Below are 22,365 nucleotides of genomic sequence, written 5' to 3' on the forward strand. Positions count from 1 at the left end.
TGGGACACCAGTTCAAAAGGCAAAAAAATGGAACTGTTCTGGCAAACAGAAAGTATGGACCCCTATTTATGAAGTCAGAAATGAATTTTGTGTGCTAACTCCTGAGCAAATAGTTTCATTTATCTCCTCTTGCTGTTTGTTCATTTTTGCTGGGCACTCAGGAGTGAATACCAGGTGGCTCCCATCCACACAGCGTCTCACATGCCCGTGATTGTTCCACAAGCCCTTGGTTTCTAAAGTCAGCTGCAATTCTAGCACTGTGTCCTCTGTCACTGCCCCCGGAGGAGGGACTGCCTGGCTTTGCCTGTATATCATTTTGCTGGTTGGGAAAGAGATGAGACAGGAACAGGCCCTGGGGATCTGCTCAATACGTTCTGCCATTTGTGCAGATCTGAAATGTCCAGGTCCAGCTTAGAAGAAGGAGAGCTCATCAAGCCCTGGGGGTTAAATAATTACATTTCAACTATCTCAGTTTCAAAATGTTGGATTTGGGAGCTTTATAATTAAATGTTATTTATTTAAAATATAAGGCAAGCTGATAGAAGCAAGAGGAGAACTTTTTTTTTTTAATTCAATTTTATTGAGATATATTCACAAGAGGAGAACTTTTGGCTGCTGTTCCTTTGGGGCGAGTTGGAATCTATTTCTCATTAGCCCTCAGCTCTTCTTATGAGCCTTTTTCCTTAGTTTCTTTCTCCTTCAGAAATAGTTTCTGTAAAGAACAAAGTACTTTTTCTGTTCTTTTAGTATTTGATATTTTCCTATTTTTTAGTGTGAAGTAGTCAGAAGAACAAACATTGTAGAGTCAGATGTGCCATGTTCTTTGGGCATCTTAATATCTGGTTGGGAATTATATCATGGAGTTTTTGGGAGCTCTGCAATTGGGATTAAGTCAGATGCTCCAGGTAAAGTGGCTGTCACTGTGTTTGGCAAAGAGTAGGAGCCAATTAATAGCAGCTAGTGATATAGGGAAGGAATAAATGGTTTTATTTTGGTTGGGCCAACTCTGGGCAGCATTGTTACATATGCTGTTCATTCTCCATTTCCCTGTGTACACGACATGCAACATCCCCGGTTATCAGTGTGCCATTCAGCTGCCTTCTTTTCCCGGTCTGGTATCTTATGTTCCTGATTCATCTTCCTCATCTTCCCACTTCCAGACCTCTCAGTCTTGCAGCCTGCCATACCTAATCTTGGAATGGCTTTGTTAAAGCTATTCATGCCCAAATGTTAAAGACTGACATCATTTTCATGTGCTAGTCCTGCCAGGAGTATTCTCATTTTAATGAAGGTCAGCGTCATAACCTAAGAGAGTAGAAGGCAAAACTTAAGTTGGAGTCATCAGCCAAAGGGAAAGGAGATATTTTTAAAGAGAGGGACTCAATGATAATAAAAATAATGAATAGCTACCACATATTGGATGCTAATTCTGTTTTGCACTGTGTGTTAAGTGCGTTAAGTCATTTAACTCTCAGAACCTGTAAGTTAGGTGCTTTATTATCTCCATTTCTTCTGACAAGGAAAATGAAGCTTGGAGGCTTAAAGCAACTTTCCCAAGGTCACATACATCAGTAAATCTTATCATCATCTTTCCACCATCTCTTTCATGCTCAATTTTCATGCAGGCAGGGATATATGCATTCTTTTCAACATTATTTGCTAGACCCTAGTGCAGTGTTTGGCATGTGGTCAACAGTCACTTGATGGATGGATGGACAGACGAACGAACAAACGAACATCTCTTCTTTCCATAGCCTTGCTCCATTTACCTCTCTGGGCTCACCTGTTGCCTGGAAGCCCTGCCATGTACTACATTTCAAGAACTCTGAACTGCCCGTAATCCCTCATATACTTTTTTACCTCCTGATTTTTTCTCTCTGGCTTCCTGACCCCTTTATCCTCAGTTCCTCACTTTCTGGAAGTCTCAGATAACTCCCACTCTCTATGTAAACAGCTCAGGAGCGATCTCCCTCTGTGAAAGTCTCATCCACACTGGCCTCTCTTCCCATCTGTCCCTCCTCTCCCTACCTTGACCCAACCTAGCCATGGTTGTTTCCATGTCTGTCTCTTCCATAAGACCCTGCTGTTTTAGGGCAGATGTCTGACATATTTTTGTGTCCTTTTTTGTACCTGTCATATTTTGTATCTTTTCTTCCAGTTGATGCACTCTTCAAATTATAATTGACAGTATTTTTCTGATTTAATGGTACAAAAATAAGGGTTGATTGCCTCCTACAATCAATGGTATCTTAGATTTAATGCAATATGGTAATAGAAATTAAATAAAGATTGTGTGGAAGTCGGGGGCATTGATAGCCCTCCTCAAATGACATTCTCATTCTTACTTAAAATCTAGCTGTTCTGCATCACAAGCATTGTGGCAGTGCAACAGTTGAATACTATTCTTTCTTGATGCCAGCCAGGCTTTCCTGGTAAAAGCAAGACAGATAATAAATCAGCTTGAATTGTTCTTCATCATTTCTTTCTAGACTGACTCAACCTGTTCTGTATGCTTGTCTTTTAGGTGAAATTGACCTTCAAATTCTCTCCAAAGTTCAGATGCAATACCCAGGAGTTCATATCACCAATGAAGTTGTTGAACCAAGTATTGAACAAATCACCAAATATAAAGGTACCTGCAACCCACGGTGCTGTGTGCCAAATCTTATCCCAAGGGGCTTATCTTCCCAAATGTGACTCTTGAGTCATTAATAGTATGGTTACCGTGGCATGCTCTCTAGAAGCTTATTGGGAGGAAAACCTAATTAATTTGGTTTCTTGGCGGGCATGACTAAACACTTCGGAATATGAACAGTGAATGATTAGATTTCTTTATTTATTGACTCCCCATCCATTTCCCAGCCATCTTTTTTTTTTTTAATATTTATTCTTAGGGACAAAGACATTCATTCGGGAATATTTAAACAGAGTCCCTGCGCTAAAAGAGCTTGTTTAATGGCTTATACCAGGAGTTGGCATGCTTTCGGAAAAGGGCCAGATAGTAAATATTTTCGACTTAACAGGCCACACGGTTGCTGCCACAACTATTCAACTCTGCTGTAGTTGCACAAAAGCAGTTATAAACACTATGGAGACTGATGAGGGTGGCTGTGTTCCAGTGAAATTTATTTATGAAAACTGAAATTTGGATTTCTTACAGTTTTCACATGTCACAAAATACTATTCTTTTAATTTTTTTTTCAGCCATTTAAAAGTGTAAAAATTGTTCTCAGCTTACAGTACATACAGAAATAGGCTGCACGCCAGATATCGGCAAGCTGTGGTTTGCTGACCCTTGGGTTACACAACCACATCATTTGTATCACATCAAATTTCCATTGATAAAATTCACCAGATGACTCCCCATTAAGACAAGATAAAGTGACCTATGTCTGACCAGGGTTTTCATAATTATTTCTTATTGACTCTTTCATTGCTAATTTCATTTAATTCTAGAAAAAAACCAGGATGACCTCTCTGGTCTCCTAGAGCTACATGAAAAAGAAAAATGTGCTTTATATCTGTTATATATGTAATACTGATTACATTAGAATTCTAAATAGAAATGGGTTCCGCATTTGCAATTAAAATGGATGGTGTGCCACCTTGTGCCTGCATTTCAGAGCTTGTAGCCAAGACATCAAACCTCGAGAACATAAAGTTTGCTTGGCATAGGGAGACATCGTCTGAGTATCAGAGTAGAATAATGGAAAAAAAAGAGCTTCAAAAATGGGACTTCATTCACATGATTCAGGTAAGAAATATTTATTATACAATGTTCTCAGAAAGGGAATTTTTCAGAAATATTTGGAAAGAGTGCTTAACATTCTAACTTTTGATAGAAGAATGGAAATCTGATTTCTAAGTTTACAAGTGAGCATTATTGGTTAAAATCAAGGATAAAGATTTTGATAATACTAATAAATTTTCTTTACCATTCACAAAGCCCATTTGCTCAAAATAACCTCTACAGGTGTCATGTTTTTTCAATCTTGGCTTAATTAATTTTTCTAGGATTGAAAGTTCATGGATACATTTGAAGACAGTAGAGTGATAACCTCTTCTAGCATAGCTCTTTAATGGTATTAATGCTATGAATGGACCAGCATCCCAGAATTATTCCAAATCCTCTTACTTTACCTTCCCTAGATGGCCTGGCTACTGTGCATGTGGCAGAAGGGGCAGGTTAGATGACTCCTCATGTCAGTAGGATTTACTGCTATGAATCAGCCATTCAGTAGACTATCATTCCCACGGTCCACCCCTGACAGACTAGTGAGTGAAGTTCTTGGAAAGGCAGTGACTACTGAGTAGATGGTATGGGGCCATGTTTCCAGGAATCACTGATATTTCTGGGTTGTATTTGGGGGATATAGGTTGACAATAGTGGCTACCATCAGAAGATGTAGAAGTTTTAGAAATACCACTTGATTAATAATAAGGCACTCTTTTTTTCCTTGTAATCCACAATTATAGTCACCCCAAAGAATAAACTTACAAGGAATCAAAGGAAGAAATGACTCCAAGATAGGTATATCCAGGCAACCCTACATCTCTGCTCCCTTAGCTTTCACCTGTGAGGGTACTTAACACTACTCAACAATCCAATGATGCTTCCGTATTAGGCTTGCTTTCCCACTTCCTCAGTTAATTATTTCATACTGCCCCTGGCTTCTTATGTGCCTCCCACCGCCCCTGCCCCACCACTCATTCCCAATAAGTGACCTCACTTCCTACTGTATAGAGAATAGAAAACTGTCAGATGGAAACTCACATTTCACCCTCCAAACTAAAAACGTAGAACCTGTATCCATCATGTCCTTCTTCCATCTTATTACAAATGCCTCCTTTTTCCACTTATGCTCATAAAATGTTACAGCATCAGAGTTTCACTCTTTTCTCCTGTTTCTCTCAGAACTGTCTTGTTCTCTTTTCCTGTCTGACAGTAACTCTTCTTCTCGCTGCATTACTGTTCTATTCCTCTCTCCCTCCTTCTTTGTCTATTCTGCATTTCTTCTGTGTTACGTACCAGTCTTTTCATTGTTCCTTATAATCCTAATTCTCTCATGACAGTCTTTCAATGCAGTAGTCAGTTGTGGAGAATCTGTGTCTCCTAGCTCAAATTCCAGGTTTTTGCTGTGGCCCACCTCCTCTTTTTCAGCCAGGCCGTGTTGTAGATTGTTGGCCAGCTTATGGAATAGCTGCATATGTGTGGCCCTTGTGGTATACAGTACGGGGTGACATGGTACCAAATATGGCCACTGAGGCAACACAGGCCATGGGCAGGTCTATTTATTTCATTCATTCATGTGAGACAGGCATAGCTTAAGTTGTTTTCCCTTCAGGCATTTAAATCTATGTGTAAGTATGCAACATGGAATACTGAAATCTTGTCTAAGGAAGATGAAGATGAAGTATAAGGAATAAGTGTTTATGGGGATGGGTTCAAAGGATGCAAATTCTCAGGGAAAACGTCTCACTGCCAATGCCTAATTTCAAGCTCTGTCTGTGTTGGATGGAAAGGCCTTTCAGTACTTCACCAGGGATTGGTCCAGAGTTATTAAAAATGTGTGGGGTGACCTGTAATACCCAGAGATCAAGCATGTAACCTCATGCTTCATCCAGTCCAATTTCCTAGAGAATCTATCACCATTTTTGTCACATTTTCTATGATTTAAAAGAAGCAGCCCATAAGCATATGGTGAAGCTAGTGCAAAGGGCTTAATTTTAAAGCAACAGTCCATGAAAGGAGGTCTGTTTTTATGGAGCTGGTACCATTTTCTCCCAAGAGAACTGCAATTCACAAAATGCAGAATAGGCGTTGAGTCAGGGTCTCCGTGTGCTTGCCACTAAGTGTCTCCAACAATAAATGTCTGTGTTATTGAAAGGAGAAAATAAACTTAAAACTATCTGTCTTTAGTTGAGCAAATACCACAGTTTTCCGTTTCCCTGAAGATTCTTTCACATCATTATTCTTTCTCTTCATATAATATCTTTAATTTTTAAATTTCTTAAGTGGTTTTTGAGTAAAAGTCTACTCAACCTGAAAATCAAACTTTCCAGGGAGGGTCTAGTTTAGACAACAAAGACATTGAAGAGAAGTTTTTCATTTCTCATTTCTCTCATTTCTAGATGCTGTATTATGTAAAAGACATCCCAGCTACCCTGAAATTCTTGCATAGTCTCTTAGCTACCAGTGCTAAGCTTCTCATTATTCTTGTGTCAGGTAAGTTATTCTCATTCTCGTCTGAATTTTAAAAGAGCAGTAATGCATACGTGTATGGGTTCCTGTGTTTCAAAACAGCTGGTATATTTCATCTTTGTTATGAAATTCTCGACTTGGCCTCTGATCATAATCAACTGATTTTTCACAGTATTGGGAAAGTCATTCACAGCAGGTCTCAATTTAGGGGGTCGAATGGAATTAAAAGTCTGTTTATTTCTGTTTGGGGAAAATATGTCTTTGTTTTCTAAATATGAATCCTTTAAATATAACCTAGAGCAAATGCAACAGATGGGAGTTTTTATAATGAGATTAAAAATAGTAAATATCTACATTTACTTTCTTTATATGCCTTGAATATCTCTCTTCCATCTCTGATGTTCTTAAATGAATAAATAAATGTTTACCTATTTGGAGTGCCATCCTATTTGATAAATTATCATCTCTAGGGACCTGATCAACGTTGTTCATTTATATTTTTTCAAGTACCCATCAAAAATGAGTCACTTTTGTTGTGTCGTGTTGTTTTGCATTATTTGCCAAAGACAACATCTGGTTATGTCATGTTGCTTCCAGTGATGAGGTGGTAAGTATCACAGAAGGAATATAAGTAAACGTTAGAAAATGAAACAGTGACATCGTTGAGTTCATTCCTTCCTTCCTTCTTTCATGCAGCCGTCTTTCTTGATTGTACACTCAGTGTGAGGCACCAGTATAACAGTCCGAAGCCTTCAGAAGCCATACTCTAAATTGTGAATTTTATGTCACAAAATTCATTTGTCCATAAATATGAGGAACAACTCAACATGGTTGTTGCCTGTGGTTCTGAGTTTGAACTCATGGAGTTTGGCAATAGAGAGCCCCTATTCCACAACCTCCTTCCCAAGAGGACATTTTGATACACTATTTTTATCTCTAGTAAGTTTACAATGCTCACTTATGTGGGAGAGGTCTGGCTTCCCATTTAGGAGAGATTGTAAAAACTGAACCATTCCTACTAATCTGACTCTAAATAAAGATACTTGGGGTAAAACACTTTGGACTGCATTTAGGAATAAAAAATAAACTTAGTTTCCAACCTTGTGGTCAGTCTTTTTCTTGATGATCTGTGTCAATAATGCAGAAAATGTGTTATGAGCAGAAACTGCAATTTATCTGGAAATCATGTGTTCGATTTTAGAATACATTTCATATCAACAGCAGATCCACTCTCCTATTTATGTTTGGTTTATTTTACCATATCCTATTTATGTTTGGTTTATTTTACCATATTTTCAGAGGTTAAATATTTGGTTGTCAAAAGGCAGCTTTCTATTAGAATGTGTCTTCCAATGGAAAAAAAATCCAGACTGAGATTTAGAAAGTGACATGAGTAATCTATAAATAACTTAGAGTTGACTAAGTGCCTTTGTGGATATGGTATTCTGCTGGTTATGTCGTGAATAAGTTAATACAATCCATGGTTTCAGCTTCATGAAATGTGCAAACCAAAACGGATCCAGTGAAATGTGTAATGATATGTGGAGCAGGAATGCGAAGCCACTTCTCAGTGTGCGGACTTGGTTTCTAAGTCTTAGTTTATTCAAGGGTTATTTGGAGCTAAACATGCACACTTTATAGTATATCTATGAATTTATGTGGTTCATATGTACTGTGTATATGTACATCCATGGGGAAAGAAATTTAAAGTAAGGGAGTAAAGTCCCAAAAATCAGATAGCTTTATGTGAAAATTTGTCAAAAGTTATTTATCAATATAGTTTGGTGGTAACATTTTAGTCACTTTCTCAGTATATAGCTCACAGTTCTTCAGTACTGCTCTGGCATATGAAACAGCTGTCCCACAGAGGAAGACATGAACGGACACTGTTCCTGCACATACAAATGCACCCAATACAGTTGTTGAATTACTAAGTGGAATCTGATGCCCTTTTTCCTTTACCATATTCATTTCCTTCCTAGAAGAGGTTTACCCAGGTATAGAAGAAATAGCATGAACATTTCCTCTTAAAAGAAGAACCACTTGGCAAAGGGAGAAAATAGATGTAGATATTTTGCTTTGTATTTTCCACGTCCCTCCTAAAGCTAACTAGTCTTAGCTCTCTTGCCTGTATTTATTAGAATAGTTGTTAAGTAAATTAATTACAGATAAAAGTAAGTATTTTTTTAATTAAAAAAGCCCTTTTCTGATACTTTGCAATTAAAGAAAATACCCTTCCTGAAATAAAATTGTCAAATACATTGATTGCTGTCATCAGCATGGTTTGTCCTTAACATTCCCAGGTCCCTCAATGTCATGGGCTCACACTTAACTTTTAAATATTCAAGGTAAATAATTGGAACCTGCATCCTAAGTCACTAGGGTCGTCTGTCCCCCTCTTCTTGACTCCTGAGGATTCCTGGGGGTCCTGCTCCTGTATGTTGCCAGCCACTTCCTGCTTCGTATTTTTTACTCCCAGTTCAACTTTTGATTCCCTGTCTCCAAACCTTGCATGTGCTACGGCTGCCCTGTCTCATCCTGTTCTGCTCTGTCCAAGCATGGACATAGCCCTGCCTCCTGCTTTGCTTTTGAGAGATGTTGAGACCATGGAGAGGAGGAACAGCAGAGAAGAGAATTGAGCATCAGTGTCCATAGCCATTCTCTTGCTATGTTTTCTCTTGTTCTGTCTGGGCCTCCCTCCCTTGGGGGCCAATCCTCATAACTTCTCCACAGATGTTCTCCATATGTTCTTGGCTTAGTGCTTTTTCTAAGATGCTAACTCCTCACTCCATCCTCACCCCACCCTTGCTATTTTGCTACATTCATTACATAGAGCCATATAACTCCCTTTTGTGCCACCTCTCTCACCTAGGTAAACCCATGCACCCATGAACCTGTCTTCTCAAATAAAAATGCATTTCCACAAGATGAATTTTGTTGCCCTCTCAGTGTATGGAAATGGCTTCAGTTTCCTTTTATAAAAACAGCAATATTGCCTTGTTGCATTAGTAAAGCTAATAAGAAGTATACGGCTCAACTTTTAGAAAAATTGGTCAAGCTTAGTTTCCAACACTGGAAACAAATTTAATCACAAGAAATTTCCATAAGATTTTTTTTTTTACATCAGTTTCAGTCGGTATGTATAGGAGTGATCTACATTTTTATCAGTTGTTTCTGACATTTGAGGATAAAGCTTCAAATCCCTGTCTACTGGACTCGTCCATGGACTGTAGATGAACTTGAGAAAGTTACTCACATCTTGCTGAAGTGCCCCATCTATTTCCCTCTTCAACCTTGTTGAAGGACTGTTGCCGTAGCCTGCTTCCTCAGCCCAGACTAGAGTTCTTGAAACCCAGTTCTCTACTTGCTAGATTAAAACATTCCTTACATTTGAATGTCACCCTAAAACTTGGAACATCCACACCAAAATGCCTCATAGTAGGTTCAGTTTTTATCAAGTTCCTTGCAGTCACTTTCTAAATGGAACTTGCTTCTTAATTGCCTAGATGTAAAGAAGCTTCTTTCTGTAGATTTCCTTCATTCAGGGAAATGTTGTCTTTCATGGCTGCACTGCAATGAGGAAAACTGAGTATCCATTGTAGACAGATTTGGGATATCCTAGAATAGTCATGAAATTAAATTTCTAAGAGCATTCATCTAGCTAACATGTTTTTGGGAAGAGTTCAACAATGTGATCAATATCTTGTTCTACAATCTTAAACATACCATGTAGCTCTTGTATGCCCGCCTCAGTCAGATACTAACCTATTAATGGATTGAAGAGTTACTTCTCTGAATATACTGAATTTCTCAGTTATTTGAGCATCATGTGTTAGATTGTAGGGTAAGAAAATATGGGGTCTGTTTCTAGATTTAATTGTGTAGAGCACTTCAATTGTCTGAGGTATGATTCATGTTCAGCTGTATTCAAAACACAGCTTAGGCTCTCAGTCCTAGATCGGTTGCACAGGATAATTATTGGGTATTTTGATTTATTCAGCTTTTATTGAGCCCCTACTGTGTGCCATACACAGCTAGGTTCTGAAGGTTGCGAAGATGACTATTACTTTTCCTCTCTCCCTTTGAAATACTTCTAATCTAATGGAGGATTCAGACGTGTAATCAAACACTTTCAGCAATATGCTAAGTTTCCTACCAGGTACATAGAGAATTCAAGCAGAGTTCCTTGAGGGCAGGGAGCTCGGCCTGTCATTTTTGTTCCCAGATCTTTGTAGGTATTTTGATATATAGAGCTCAGTAAATGTCACATGCACTGACGTGATGCTTAGTAAATATGTTTGAATTGAACTGAATAATTGTTTATTGTTTCAGCCTTATGAAATCAGAACTACAACTAGTTCTGAAAGCCTGTCCAAAAAAAAGAGAGCATGTTTCAGGTAAAATTGATAGGGATAGAATTAGAAAATATAGACAGTTCTGGAGATTTGCAGATGGGTTTAATAAGGACGAATAAAAGACTCAATTAGGAAGGTATACACACACATACATTTTCATGCACATCAAAGATCTAGACAAGAACAATAAAGTATAAGCAAGAAAAACTAGAAAGGGAAATTGAAATCCAAATTAACCGACAACATTTACTGGTCAGCCTATTTGAATACATGTTCCTTGAGGGACGAGAACCTTTTCTTCATTTTCCTAAGTACAGGTTACAGAACTAACCCAGATCACTAAATACTCATTTAATGATAACTAGCAGAAGTTCCTGGCTATGAAGTTAAAAGAGATTTGCTTTGGGGATGAAAAAGAAGAGAATTAAGAAGAAAATAGGTAGATTTTGAGGAATATCCCACCCTAAAGTAATGCCAGTGGCATGTAATTCTGTTGACGTAGTAGCCAGGTATTAGTTTGGAGAGTTGCTAATTAAATTGCCACCGATCCAGTAAGGGAAATTAGCCAGGAGGAGATTACTGAAGTTTTTTGTCCTTTCTTCCCCGTACTTGAGTAAGGAAGGAGGCAAATCACAGTGTATTATTTTTAATACAGTGGGAAGAAAAGATCTGGTTTATATCATGTTGAAAACAAACATAGCGCCCACCGAGTACCATTATGATAATGCACCAGTCGGAGAGTATGAAATTGCTCAGTTCAAAAATGGCACCAAGTCACAGAACACTGATATCAGCAAATTTTCCACAATTAGTGTTTGATTCTTTATCTCTGTCAGGTTAAAAAAAATAAATAACAAAGCCTTTCCTCAACCACTGAGATGTTTATTTTCTTGTAAAATCTTGTTTGTAGGTAAACTCTCATTTGGGAAGACAACCTGCTGTCTTTGGAATGAAAGCTATTTTTACATGTACTCAGCAACTCTCATTTTTTTCATTGAACTGAGGTTTTTTGTTTTTTGTTTCAATACAATTCCACCTTCTCTTAGAGTATATTCTGCAGTTATTGCTCCGTCTTCTAAAATCTTAGAACATTAATTGGCTATGCTATTTATTATTTGCCACTTGCTGACTTGGATAGTCTCTTGTGTTGAGTTAAATCCAGAATGTTAGCCTAATCCATTGATAGGAGCCAGGGGTCTCCTATATTGTATGCAAAATCTGGTGGATATATATTGCTTATGTATTTTTCTGGGGAGCCAGATTCTTGCCAAATTCTTTCGTTAGCTCGTAAAAGAGGTTTGGGAATCAAAAAAGCTCAAGCCTTTGAAATCTTCATTTTCTAAACCTGGAAGCACATAGAATATATACATAGGCTCCTCTTACATTGCTTTGCCCAAGTCCAGCCTAATTTACTAAAGCAGCGTTTAGTATGTGCTAGTCACAGTTCTAAGTGCCTTTACCTTTATTAACTCATTCAATCCTCACAGCAATTCTATAAGTAGAGTTTATTCTTATTCTTCTTTTACTGATGATAAAACTGAGGTACAGTTTCATAAAGCTAGTAAGAGGAAAACCAGTCTTCATTATAACTTATGGAAACACATTAGCTAACTAATTTCATATGATTCTCATTTATTTTGTAAACACTTATTATCCATCTGCCATGTGCTTGAATTCTACACTGATATGTTTGAATTATCTCATTTAATCCTAGCAGTTGCTTTTGAGGTACGATTATTCCCTTTTACAGATGAGGAAACTGATGGTCTGAAGAGACTAAAGTATCAAGCCTTATCTAATTCACTGTCAGAAGAAGAGGTCAGCCCATGTCTGTCTCCCTTAGATGCTAGATCTCTTAGCTTCTGTTCTGGGTTTTTAGCTAACTACCACAGAAACTGCAAAGCATCTTCTAAAGTTTGGGTCAAAATTTGTCAGCATCAGCCTCGTCACTGGCAGCACAAAGCAGCATTTTGTAAGTGGCACATTGGCATACGTGGCTTACCCCCTCTTTGGTTTGAATAAATCATTTACTCTGCTTTCTTTCCATTTGAATTTTTGCTTTTAGAGCCTCTCCCCTGAATTCCAGACTGATATAAACATCTGCCTTCTTGCATCACCACATGAATGTTCAATAGGTATCTCAAATTTACATTTCCAAAACCAGACTCCTGATTATCCCTTCAAAATTGCCCCACCCAATGGGGGGGTGGTCTGAGTGTTCTTTTTTCACTTTTATTTTTTATTCTTGTTCTAATTCTTTCTGATGTAAGGAAAATGTTCAGAAATAGATTGTGGTGATGGACGCATCACTATATGATCGTACTGTGAACAGCTGATTGTAGACCATGGATGATGGTATGGTATGTGAATATATTTCAATAAAACTGAATTAAAAAAAAAAAATTGCCCCACCCCCATTCTTCTCATCTCTGTCAATGGCAATTCTAACTTTCCAGGTGTTCAGGCAAAAAACCATGGGACCATTGCATGCCTTTTCTTCCTCCCATATCCTACATCCAAGTTGTTGGCAAATTCTTCTGGATCTAGGAGCATGATGTATGAAGAACCCAACCACTTCTCATTACCACCAAGCTCCCTGGTCGAAGTTATCACCATATAGCCTCCAGGCTATTAAAATAGCCCTCTCTTCTTCTCCCTGCCTCTGCTCTTATCCCTCTATAGTCTATTCTCATCTGTGTGGCCAGAATGACCCTATTAAAATGTATGGCAGGTTATAGCACTGTAATGCTCTGCTGATCAGTATGGAAGCCACATGTGGCTGTTTAAATTTAAATTACTTGAAATGAAACTTAAAATTCAGTTTCTTGGTCACATTAGCCACATTTCAAGTGCTCCATAGCCACAAGTGGCTAGTGGCTACCATATTGGATAGTACAGACATAGAATATTTCCGTCAGTCTATAAAGTCCTAGTAGAAATCACTACAATGGCTTCCCATCTCACCACGCATGATCTGACATCCTATCCACTCCCCCTATTATCATCCAACCTCATCTCCTTTCATTCTCCCCCTTGCTTATTCAGCTTCAACCTCATTGGCTTCCTAGCTGGTTCTTAAACATGCCAAGCCCCCTGCTGCCTCAGGTCCTTTGCCGTTGCTCCTCTCTTGGGGTGCTGTTCCTCTGACATCATGGCTTGGTTTCAGGTACCTGCTCAAGTGTCACATTATTAAAGAGACTTTCTATGGATACCCTAAATAAAACCTATTTAACCCCCTGATGCTCCTATCACTTTTAATCTCATTTGTTTATTACCACTTGCCACCATCTGATATACTATATATTTACCTATTTATTAGTTTGTTTCTCTCCCCCTACTCCTTGACTTGCGCTCTACAAGGATATGAATATTATTTGTTCACTGCTCGATTCTTGGCATCTTGTGTACTGCCTGGCAGAGTAGGTGAATGAAGGAAAGAATAAATGAAATCTTGAGCTTTGTTGTATCGCACAGGAACCAGTGGCTGGAACAAGCTGTGGAAAAAATATGGATCCCGCTTGCCCCAGGATGACCTCTGCCAGTACATCACATCGTCTGACCTCACACAGATGCTGGACAGCTTGGGCATTAAGTATGAGTGTTACGACCTTCTGTCCACCATGGACATATCCGACTGTTTTATTGATGGCAATGAAAACGGAGACTTGCTTTGGGACTTTTTGACAGAAACCATCAACTTTACTACTACGGCACCACCTGATCTCAAAGCAGAAATTTTTAAAGATCTGCAGGAGCCAGAATTCAGTGTAAAGAAGGAGGGAAAGATTCTTTTTAATAACAATCTGAGTTTCATAGTGGTTGAGGCATAAATAATCACAAACATGCATTCAGAAATTTATCAGGAGCAGTGGTAATCATTTATTTTTCGGTTGGAATTGCATATTCATCCATGATGTTGTAAATAGAGCATTGTCTCATATATATGTGAAAATCTAGAAAATCCCAAGAAGGTCTTAGGCTTCCATACAGAATTTTGGGTGGTACTGCTGTCTTAACCCATCACTCCTCCTTGTAAAGAGAGCTCATTGAAGGATAAATTACCACATAATCTGGAAGAATGAGGCAGTTGACTTTAACTGGTTATTGACAATAAAATCCTTTTCATTTACTGATTGAACTGAAATTTCTTTGAATACTAATAAAGCATGTGCTTACTGAATCTTTCAATACTTACAAAGTATATGTTTACTCGTATTTGAATACTAAGAAAGTATGTGTTTATTAATGTTTCCCTCTTAAGTACTTGTTTTGTACATTCTTCTGTGTGGTTTCCATCTTATTTTACTGATTAATAAAAGGTACTGATTACAACAAAACAAACCTTGTCGTGTTGCCATTTTGTTTTCTCTTTTAAGTTTATGATTTTATAGTGTTTTGTTTTCCGTACTGAAATTTTTCTGATTTTATTCAGTCAAATATGGATTTTTTTTTTTTTTTTTTTTGTTAAGTTCTGGGATTCTGGCATATTTTATTGGGCCTTCTGAAACCAAGGTTTTGAGAGTAACATTTTCTCATAGTAAATTTATGGTTTCATTTTGTAAAAAATTAAATCTTTGATATGTTTGAAATTTTTGGATGTATAAACAAAATGAGATTGCAGATAAGGTGTTTTTCTCCCCAAAAATATACCCAGTTGTATCATGATTTATTGAAAAAAAAATTTCCCCTGCCTTAACTTGTCCCTTTAATCATTTACTAAATTTCTAGAAAAGCTTCAATCTATTTTGATACTCTGTAGTCCTTTATGTCAGTCATTCTATCTATTCCTACTCTGAGACCAAGAAGCATCTTTGGACAGTAGGATTTCAGGGGATTTTTGAAAACTTATTTGATATTCTTTATTTTTTTTTAATATCAAACATCTATGATTCTTACAAAAATACATTTCTTTAAGTAAATCATTTAACTCACTAATTTAACAATTAATAAAGCATTTTTAAATTAAGTAATTATTACTATATTAGAAACGTAAGTAAAATTTTACTACACAGGTCACGAACCCTTATTCTCCCAGTGATGAAGCCTTAGACACGGTGCTATTCACTCTTCCCCATTCCAGCGTTACCACTAAATGCTACAGTGTAGTTACTTAAAAAATTGATTCCCCTTCCTAATCCCCTGGATGATCCCCAGGGAAGAGCCTATTTATGCTAGCCCATTACCACATTTGACTGTTTGTAATAAGTGAAACTGACTTGCATTGGTGTCTTTCCTTGGACAACTTTATCAATTTTTTTAGCTGTTTTATTGAGAGATGTTTACATACCATACAGCCCTTTCCAAGTGTACAATCAGTGGCTATTAGTATAATCACAGAATTGTGCAGTCATCATTACAGTCAATTTTAGAACATTTTTCAGTACTCTAAAAAGAAAAACCCCATATCCCTTAGCAGTCACCTCTCAATTCCTCTATTCTTCCCCAGCCCTACATAACCACTTATCTAATTCTATCTCTATAGATTGTATTTAAAGAATACTAAAATATTACATTGTATTACTGTTGACTATAGTCCATAATTTGCATTTGGTGTATATTTTCCCATATACCACCATATTAACACCTTATACTAGTGGTGTGAATTTCTTATATAGTTCATGAAAGAACATACTTACATTAGTACTGTTCACCACACACATTGTCTACCACAGGGTTCACTATGTAATACATTGCTATGTTTTATCATCTAGCTTTCCTGCTATTAACGTACACGACCTAAAACTACCCTTCATCCTCATTCACACACACGTAATTCAGCGCTGTTAATTGTACTCACAGTAATGTGCTACCATCACCACCATTCATTTACAAACCTTTAAAATCAACCTAAATAGAAATTCTATGCAAATAAGCATCAACTCCCCTTTGTCTACCCCCATTCTATCTCCTAACTTTGAGTTTATTATATTTCGTTCACATTAGAGACATAATGCAGTATTTGTCCTTTTGTGCCTCGCTTATTTCACTGAACATAATGTCCTCAAGGTTCATCCATGTAGTCACATGTATTGGGACTTTATTACTTCTTATTGCTGAATAATAATCCATTGTACTAATCTACCACATTTTGCTTATTCATTCATCATTTAATGGATACTTGGGTGGCTTCCATCTTTTGGCAGTTGTGAATAATGCCACTATGAGCATCAGCGTATAAATGTCTGTTCGCGTCCCTGTTATCAGTTCTTCTGAGTATATACCCAGCAGCAGGATTGTGGGATCATGTGGCAGTTCTATACTTAGCTTCATGAGGAACCACTAGACTATCTTCCACAGTGGCTGCACTGCTTTACATATCCACCAGCAGTGAATGAGTGTTCCTCTTTCTCCACATCCTCTCCAAAAACTTATAGCTTTCTGTTTTTTAAATAGTGACCACTGTAGTAGGTGCTAAATGATATCTCATGGTTTTGATTTGCATTTCCCTAATAGCTTGATGTTGAGCGTCTTTTCATGTGCTTTTTGGCCATTTGTATTTCCTCTTTGGAAGAAGGTCTATTCAAGTATTTTGCCCATTTTTTTAATTGGGCTGTTTGTCTTTTTATGTTGAGTTGAAGGATCTCTTTTTATATTCTAGGTATTAAACGCTTATCGGATATGTGGTTTCCAAGAATTTTCTCCCAGTGCATAGGCTGCCTTTTCACTTTCTTAACAGTCCTTTGAAATACAGAAGTTTTTGATTTTGAGGAGGTATCATTTATCTGTTTTCTTTCATCACTTGTTCTTTGGGTGTAAAGTCTAAAAAACATTGCCTATCACAAGATCTTGAAGAGGCTTTCCTACATTTTCTTCTAGAAGTTTTATGGTCCTGCTTCTTATATTTAGGTCTTTGATCCATTTTGAGTTACTTTTGGTGTAAGGTGTGAGTTAGGGGTCCTCTTTCATTCTTTTGTATATGGATATCCAGTTCTCCTAGAACCATTTGTTGAAGAGATTATTCTGTTCCAGTTGGGTGGACTTGGCAGCCTTGTCAAATATCAATTGGCCATAGATGAGATGTGAGGGTCAATTTCTGAATTCTCAATTAGATTCCATTGGTCAATATATCTATCTTTATGCCAGTCCCATGCTGTTTTGACCACTGTAGCTTTGTAATGTGCTTTAAAGTCAGGAAGTGTGAACCCTCCAACCTCATTCTTCTTTTTCAAGATGGTTTTGGCTATTCAAGGTCATTTACCCTTCCCAGTAAATTTGATAGTTATCTTTTCCAGTTCTGCCAAGTGGGCTGTTAGAATTTTTATTGGGATTGCATTGAATCTGTAAATCAATTTGGTTTGAATTGACACCTTCACAATATTTAGTCTCCAATCCATGAACACTGACTGTCCTTCCATGTATTTAGGTATTCTTTGATTTCTTTAAGCAGTGTTTTGTAGTTTTATGTGTACAGGTCCTTTACATCCTTGGTTACATCTGATTTCCTCCCCATATTCCTCATTACTGTTATATAGAAACACTCCCCAAGCTGTTCTTTCCTTGTTTCCACAGCAGATGGCATTCTTAAGCAAACTATTCCTTGCAGTGGTAAGGAGGGTGTGTGTTTTTTCAACCTCCCCAGGCTCCACCCCTGGCAGGGTAGTGCTGAAACAACATCCACCAGGAACCCTGTTCAGGAGGGCTGGACCTGCGATTCAGGGCTGGGACCCATCATTCCATACTCGCCGATCATAAGCCGTGCCCCCTGTTCCCGGGAAGGCCGGCCTCCGTGTCCCTCTCTGTCTGTAGCAGCTGGCCACAGACTGTACCGTGGCTGTTTGTCTCAAGGGTCGGGGATGGGTGCCAGCCACTGCCACCACGTGATTCGCTTACAGCCTTTTGCCACAACTTCTCAGTTTCCCCATCCTGCTCATTCCTGGCTGCTGTGCAGTGCTCCCTTGGCCTCCGGAACCCCAGAGCCATTGTTTCAGAAGGTTTCTGCCTGTCCACCTACTGCCTATGGAGGAAGAGCGTGTCCTGGATCTCCCTACTCTGCCATCTTCCCCAGAAGTTCTGTCTTCATCAATATTTTTTGAATTATAATTTCCAACTGATGAAATGACAGTTATCCAGTCAGAGTCCAGACTACAAACCCTGAATCATGAATCATATGGTGTGTACCTACTGACAAAGGAAATCTTTGAAGCACACATTATTGGTGGATATGGGGCCATGATGACCTTGTACGACTTCACCAGAAGGATGGAAATCAAGGCTCTGCAGAACTAATTATGGCCTTTCTAAAAACACACATGCAAATCAAAACAAAAACAGAACTAACATGCTCTGTAAAGACCAAAAAGAATAGCAATCCAGATTGGTATTTATAAAAACAGTCATTTTCCCCTCCCTACAAAGCCCTTACTATAAAAGGCAAGGATAAATAAATTTTCACCTGCTTCAACTTAATGTAAGGGGAACACTCCATCCAGTGAGTGGTGGAAAGCTGTGTAGATACAAAAGATGAAACCACTGGCTTCTGCCTGTGCTTCATGACACTACAAAGGATTTGGGACAGTCACATAATGACTTTTCCAGTCCTTTTGGTTTAGGAAAAAAATCTATGGCATGAATTTGTAACATCATTTCCTACTTCATTGTGTATCTCTGTGTTTAACATGGCACTTTGCATATGGCAGATGCTAAGGAAAGTATGTTAAATGAATTCTTTCATTCTCACTCATCTGTCTTATATCTTACGGGTTTATATTTATATTATAAGCATAGTTCAAGAAAACCAACAAAACTTAGCATTTTTGTGACCCTTAACTTATTTAGGATGATTTTGGACCCCTTTTTTGCATTTGTTATTAGAGACCATTGCCAAAATCCAAACAGAGAACGTAAACTTGAGCATAGTATTTTAGGGCCTTGATGTTTGCTTATTAGAAAAATTGGCACCATTAATTGAAAGCTCTGCCAATTTGGGCAAAAAAAATTTCTGGTTCACTGCCATCAAAACAGATGCAAAGGGCATAGAAAATATTAGATACTAGTCTGCAAAACTGCACAGACTTAAATTTATATTAATGTGTAGTGCATATGTATTTAATAAGAATTACACACTATTTTTATTTTAAGAGCAGGTGTATGTGTTTATCCCATCAGAATGCTCTTTCCAAGACCACATTGACTTCTTGGTAAGATCCATCCCACGATGGAATGAATGGATAATAATTGCTTTGTTAGATGGAGATGTAAAATCAGACTTCCTGAGTTCAAAACCTGGTTCTGCTAATTACTTGCTATGTGATCTGGGGAAAATTACTTACTCTCTGTTCTCATTTCCTCATCTGCAAATGGAGATATTCATACTACCTACCCCATAGCATAGTTGTGAGGATTCCAGGAATTAAGCTACATAAAGGTGCTCGAAAGTGCCAGACCCTTAGGGCATCCGAAAACATGTTAGCTATAGTTATTATTGTCCCTAAAAATTCAGTGTAAAATACAGAACAAATGAAAAACTCAAGATTAAGTGAAATTATGACTGAGGCCAAAGAGTTAGGACCAGAAGAAGCCAACTGAGTTCCTGACCTTGAGACTCCTGGCCAAGGGTATATATGGCCTCTCTGTGTCTGCCAGAGCTGAGTTGGTACTTCACAAAGCCCGAGGAATCATCAGGACTGGCCACTCCAGCTCCATGTGAGGGAATCAGCCTGCCTTAGCCCTTGATGCCCTAAGTACCTGCTCTGAACAGTGTGAATTTGAATCTCAGATTCAATCTGCTTAGACGAGGGGCCGGCCCCTGAGACATGAATGACCACTCGGGCTGGCCAGAAACTGATTGGAGTGGGCTCTCCTGAAAAGCATGAAATGGAGCTGTTAAATTCTGAGAAACTTTGAATTACAGATCAGAGCACTTGGGTATTCATTCACCCATTCATGAAATATACATTCAGCAAATATTTATTGAGTGCCTATTATGTGTGAGGCATTATTCTAAGCAAGGAGGACACTGCAGTAAAGAAAACAAAGTTCCCGACCTCTTTGATCTAATTCCCAATGGGCTAGACAGACCAAAAGTAAATATACTTCACCTAGTGATAGGCACCATTCGGAAAATAAAAGAAGATAAAGGGAAAAGAATACTAGAGGGTATAATTTTACATAGAGTGCACAGGGGAAGGCCTCTTTAAAAGGGTGAGATATGAACAGATATTTAAGTGAAGTGAAGGAACAAACCTTGCGAAGATTCGCGGGAAGAGAAGGCAGTATAAGTACAACAGCCCCAATGTGCGAATGAGCTTGTTATAGTTGAAGAAGAGTAAGGAGGTGGCTTTCTATGGGAATCAAGCTGAAAAGTCCTGAGATGAGCTATTCAAGTCCACAGTGGCTACGGTGGGCCATATGTGGAGCAATTCACTACAAAACCAGTTAGAAGGAAAGGAACGGGACAGACTTACGGAGAGGAAGAGGCGTCAGCAGTATAGGACAACATGGCTTTTCAATGGGAGATGAGAATTGGCTGTCTTCAGTGATGGTTCCTTGACATTTCCTGTTCTTCTGCATGGCCATCCTGAAAACATACCTGTTACCCTGAGATTTTCTCGTGACTGTCTGCCTCTTGCCTCCTAAACGTCCTAGCTAGGGCAACATGTAAGATCTTATCTGATACTTACTCTGTGAGGTAGATTAGTTATTATCCTATTTTCCAAGTGAAGGAATTGAGGTACTGTTAAGCTAAATGTCTTAGCCCTCCTCTCAAAGCCGGTGTGTAACAAGAACTAAGCTAGAATCTATCCCTTCTGATCCCACACTGTGTGTCTCTATATTGAGCTAATTATGTTTATGATCCTTTTTCATCTAAGATGCAGCTAGTCTTAAGAAATAAGACATAATAGAACTAAATCTCCTTTGCTCTCAATGTCCATCTGCAAACCAACAGATCTGGTTATAGATGGGAAGAAAAAGCAAACAGAGTACCAAAGGAAGGTGCAAAAAAAAAAAAAAAATCCCTCTTGGAGTAATTAACACTTTGCTACACAGATAAGCTTGTTCTAAGCTACTATCAAATACCTGGGTTCTTCCATCCAGTTCCTTGACTTTTGCCTTTATTTCTCATCCTCTATTCTTACCAGGTCCCAGGCATCACTAAAATTTCATGTTTAAATTATCTGTCAACCACATCCTGGTTGCCTTATGATTCATACGCTGTGCAATACACATCCATAGTACACAATCAACTAATGCAGGTTAGTTAAAGCAATGGGTCATGTAATCCATTTTTCAATGTGATATACACCATGAAAAGGCAGTGCAGCAAATAGGGGGACGGGGGTGATTTAAGAGGCTCCCTGGGCAGTGACGGTCACAGTTTCCAAACCTGCCAAAAATTCATTAGCGCTTGTGCCAGTTTGAATGTATTGTGTCCCCCAAAGGCCATTATCTTTGATGTAATCTTGTGTGGGCAGACGTTATCAGTTTTGATTAGATTTCTTTGAGTGTCTCTTTGGAATGTGCCCCACCCAGCTGTGGGTGATGACTCTGGTGGGATACTCCCATGGAGGCATGGCCCCGCCCATTCAGGGTGGGCCTTGATCAGTGGAGCCATATAAATGAGCTGACTCAGAGAGAAGTAACTGAGTGCAGCTGTGAGTGACGTTTTGAAAAGGAGCAAGCTTGCTAGAGAAGAAAGTCCTGGGAGAAAGCCATTTTGAAACCAGAACTTTGGAGCAGACGCCAACCACGTGCCTTCCCAGCTAACAGAGGTTTTCTGGACGCCATTGGCCATCCTCCAGTGAAGGTACCTGATTACTGATGTGTTACCTTGGACACTTTATGGCCTTAAGACTGTAACTGTGTAGCCAA

General features: G+C 38.5%; 1 protein-coding gene across 3 annotated transcripts in view; it reads left to right on the plus strand.

Annotated features, from left to right (window-relative positions):
- HNMT (histamine N-methyltransferase) overlaps nucleotides 1-22,365 on the plus strand; it is a 243,679-nt gene that overhangs the window by 38,225 nt on the left and 183,089 nt on the right. For 2 of the 3 annotated variants that reach the window (XM_037848723.1, XM_037848726.1), the window contains exons 4-6: nucleotides 2,525-2,632; nucleotides 3,624-3,754; nucleotides 6,133-6,226. In XM_037848723.1, the coding sequence (XP_037704651.1) occupies nucleotides 2,525-2,632; nucleotides 3,624-3,754; nucleotides 6,133-6,226 (333 nt within the window). Of the gene's footprint in view, nucleotides 1-2,524; nucleotides 2,633-3,623; nucleotides 3,755-6,132; nucleotides 6,227-14,031; nucleotides 14,872-22,365 lie in introns of those variants that run through there. The other variant, XM_037848724.1, reaches the window with a different exon arrangement.

This window comes from Choloepus didactylus, chromosome 9 (assembly GCF_015220235.1).
Source record: "Choloepus didactylus isolate mChoDid1 chromosome 9, mChoDid1.pri, whole genome shotgun sequence".
NCBI classification, from domain to species: domain Eukaryota; kingdom Metazoa; phylum Chordata; class Mammalia; order Pilosa; family Megalonychidae; genus Choloepus; species Choloepus didactylus.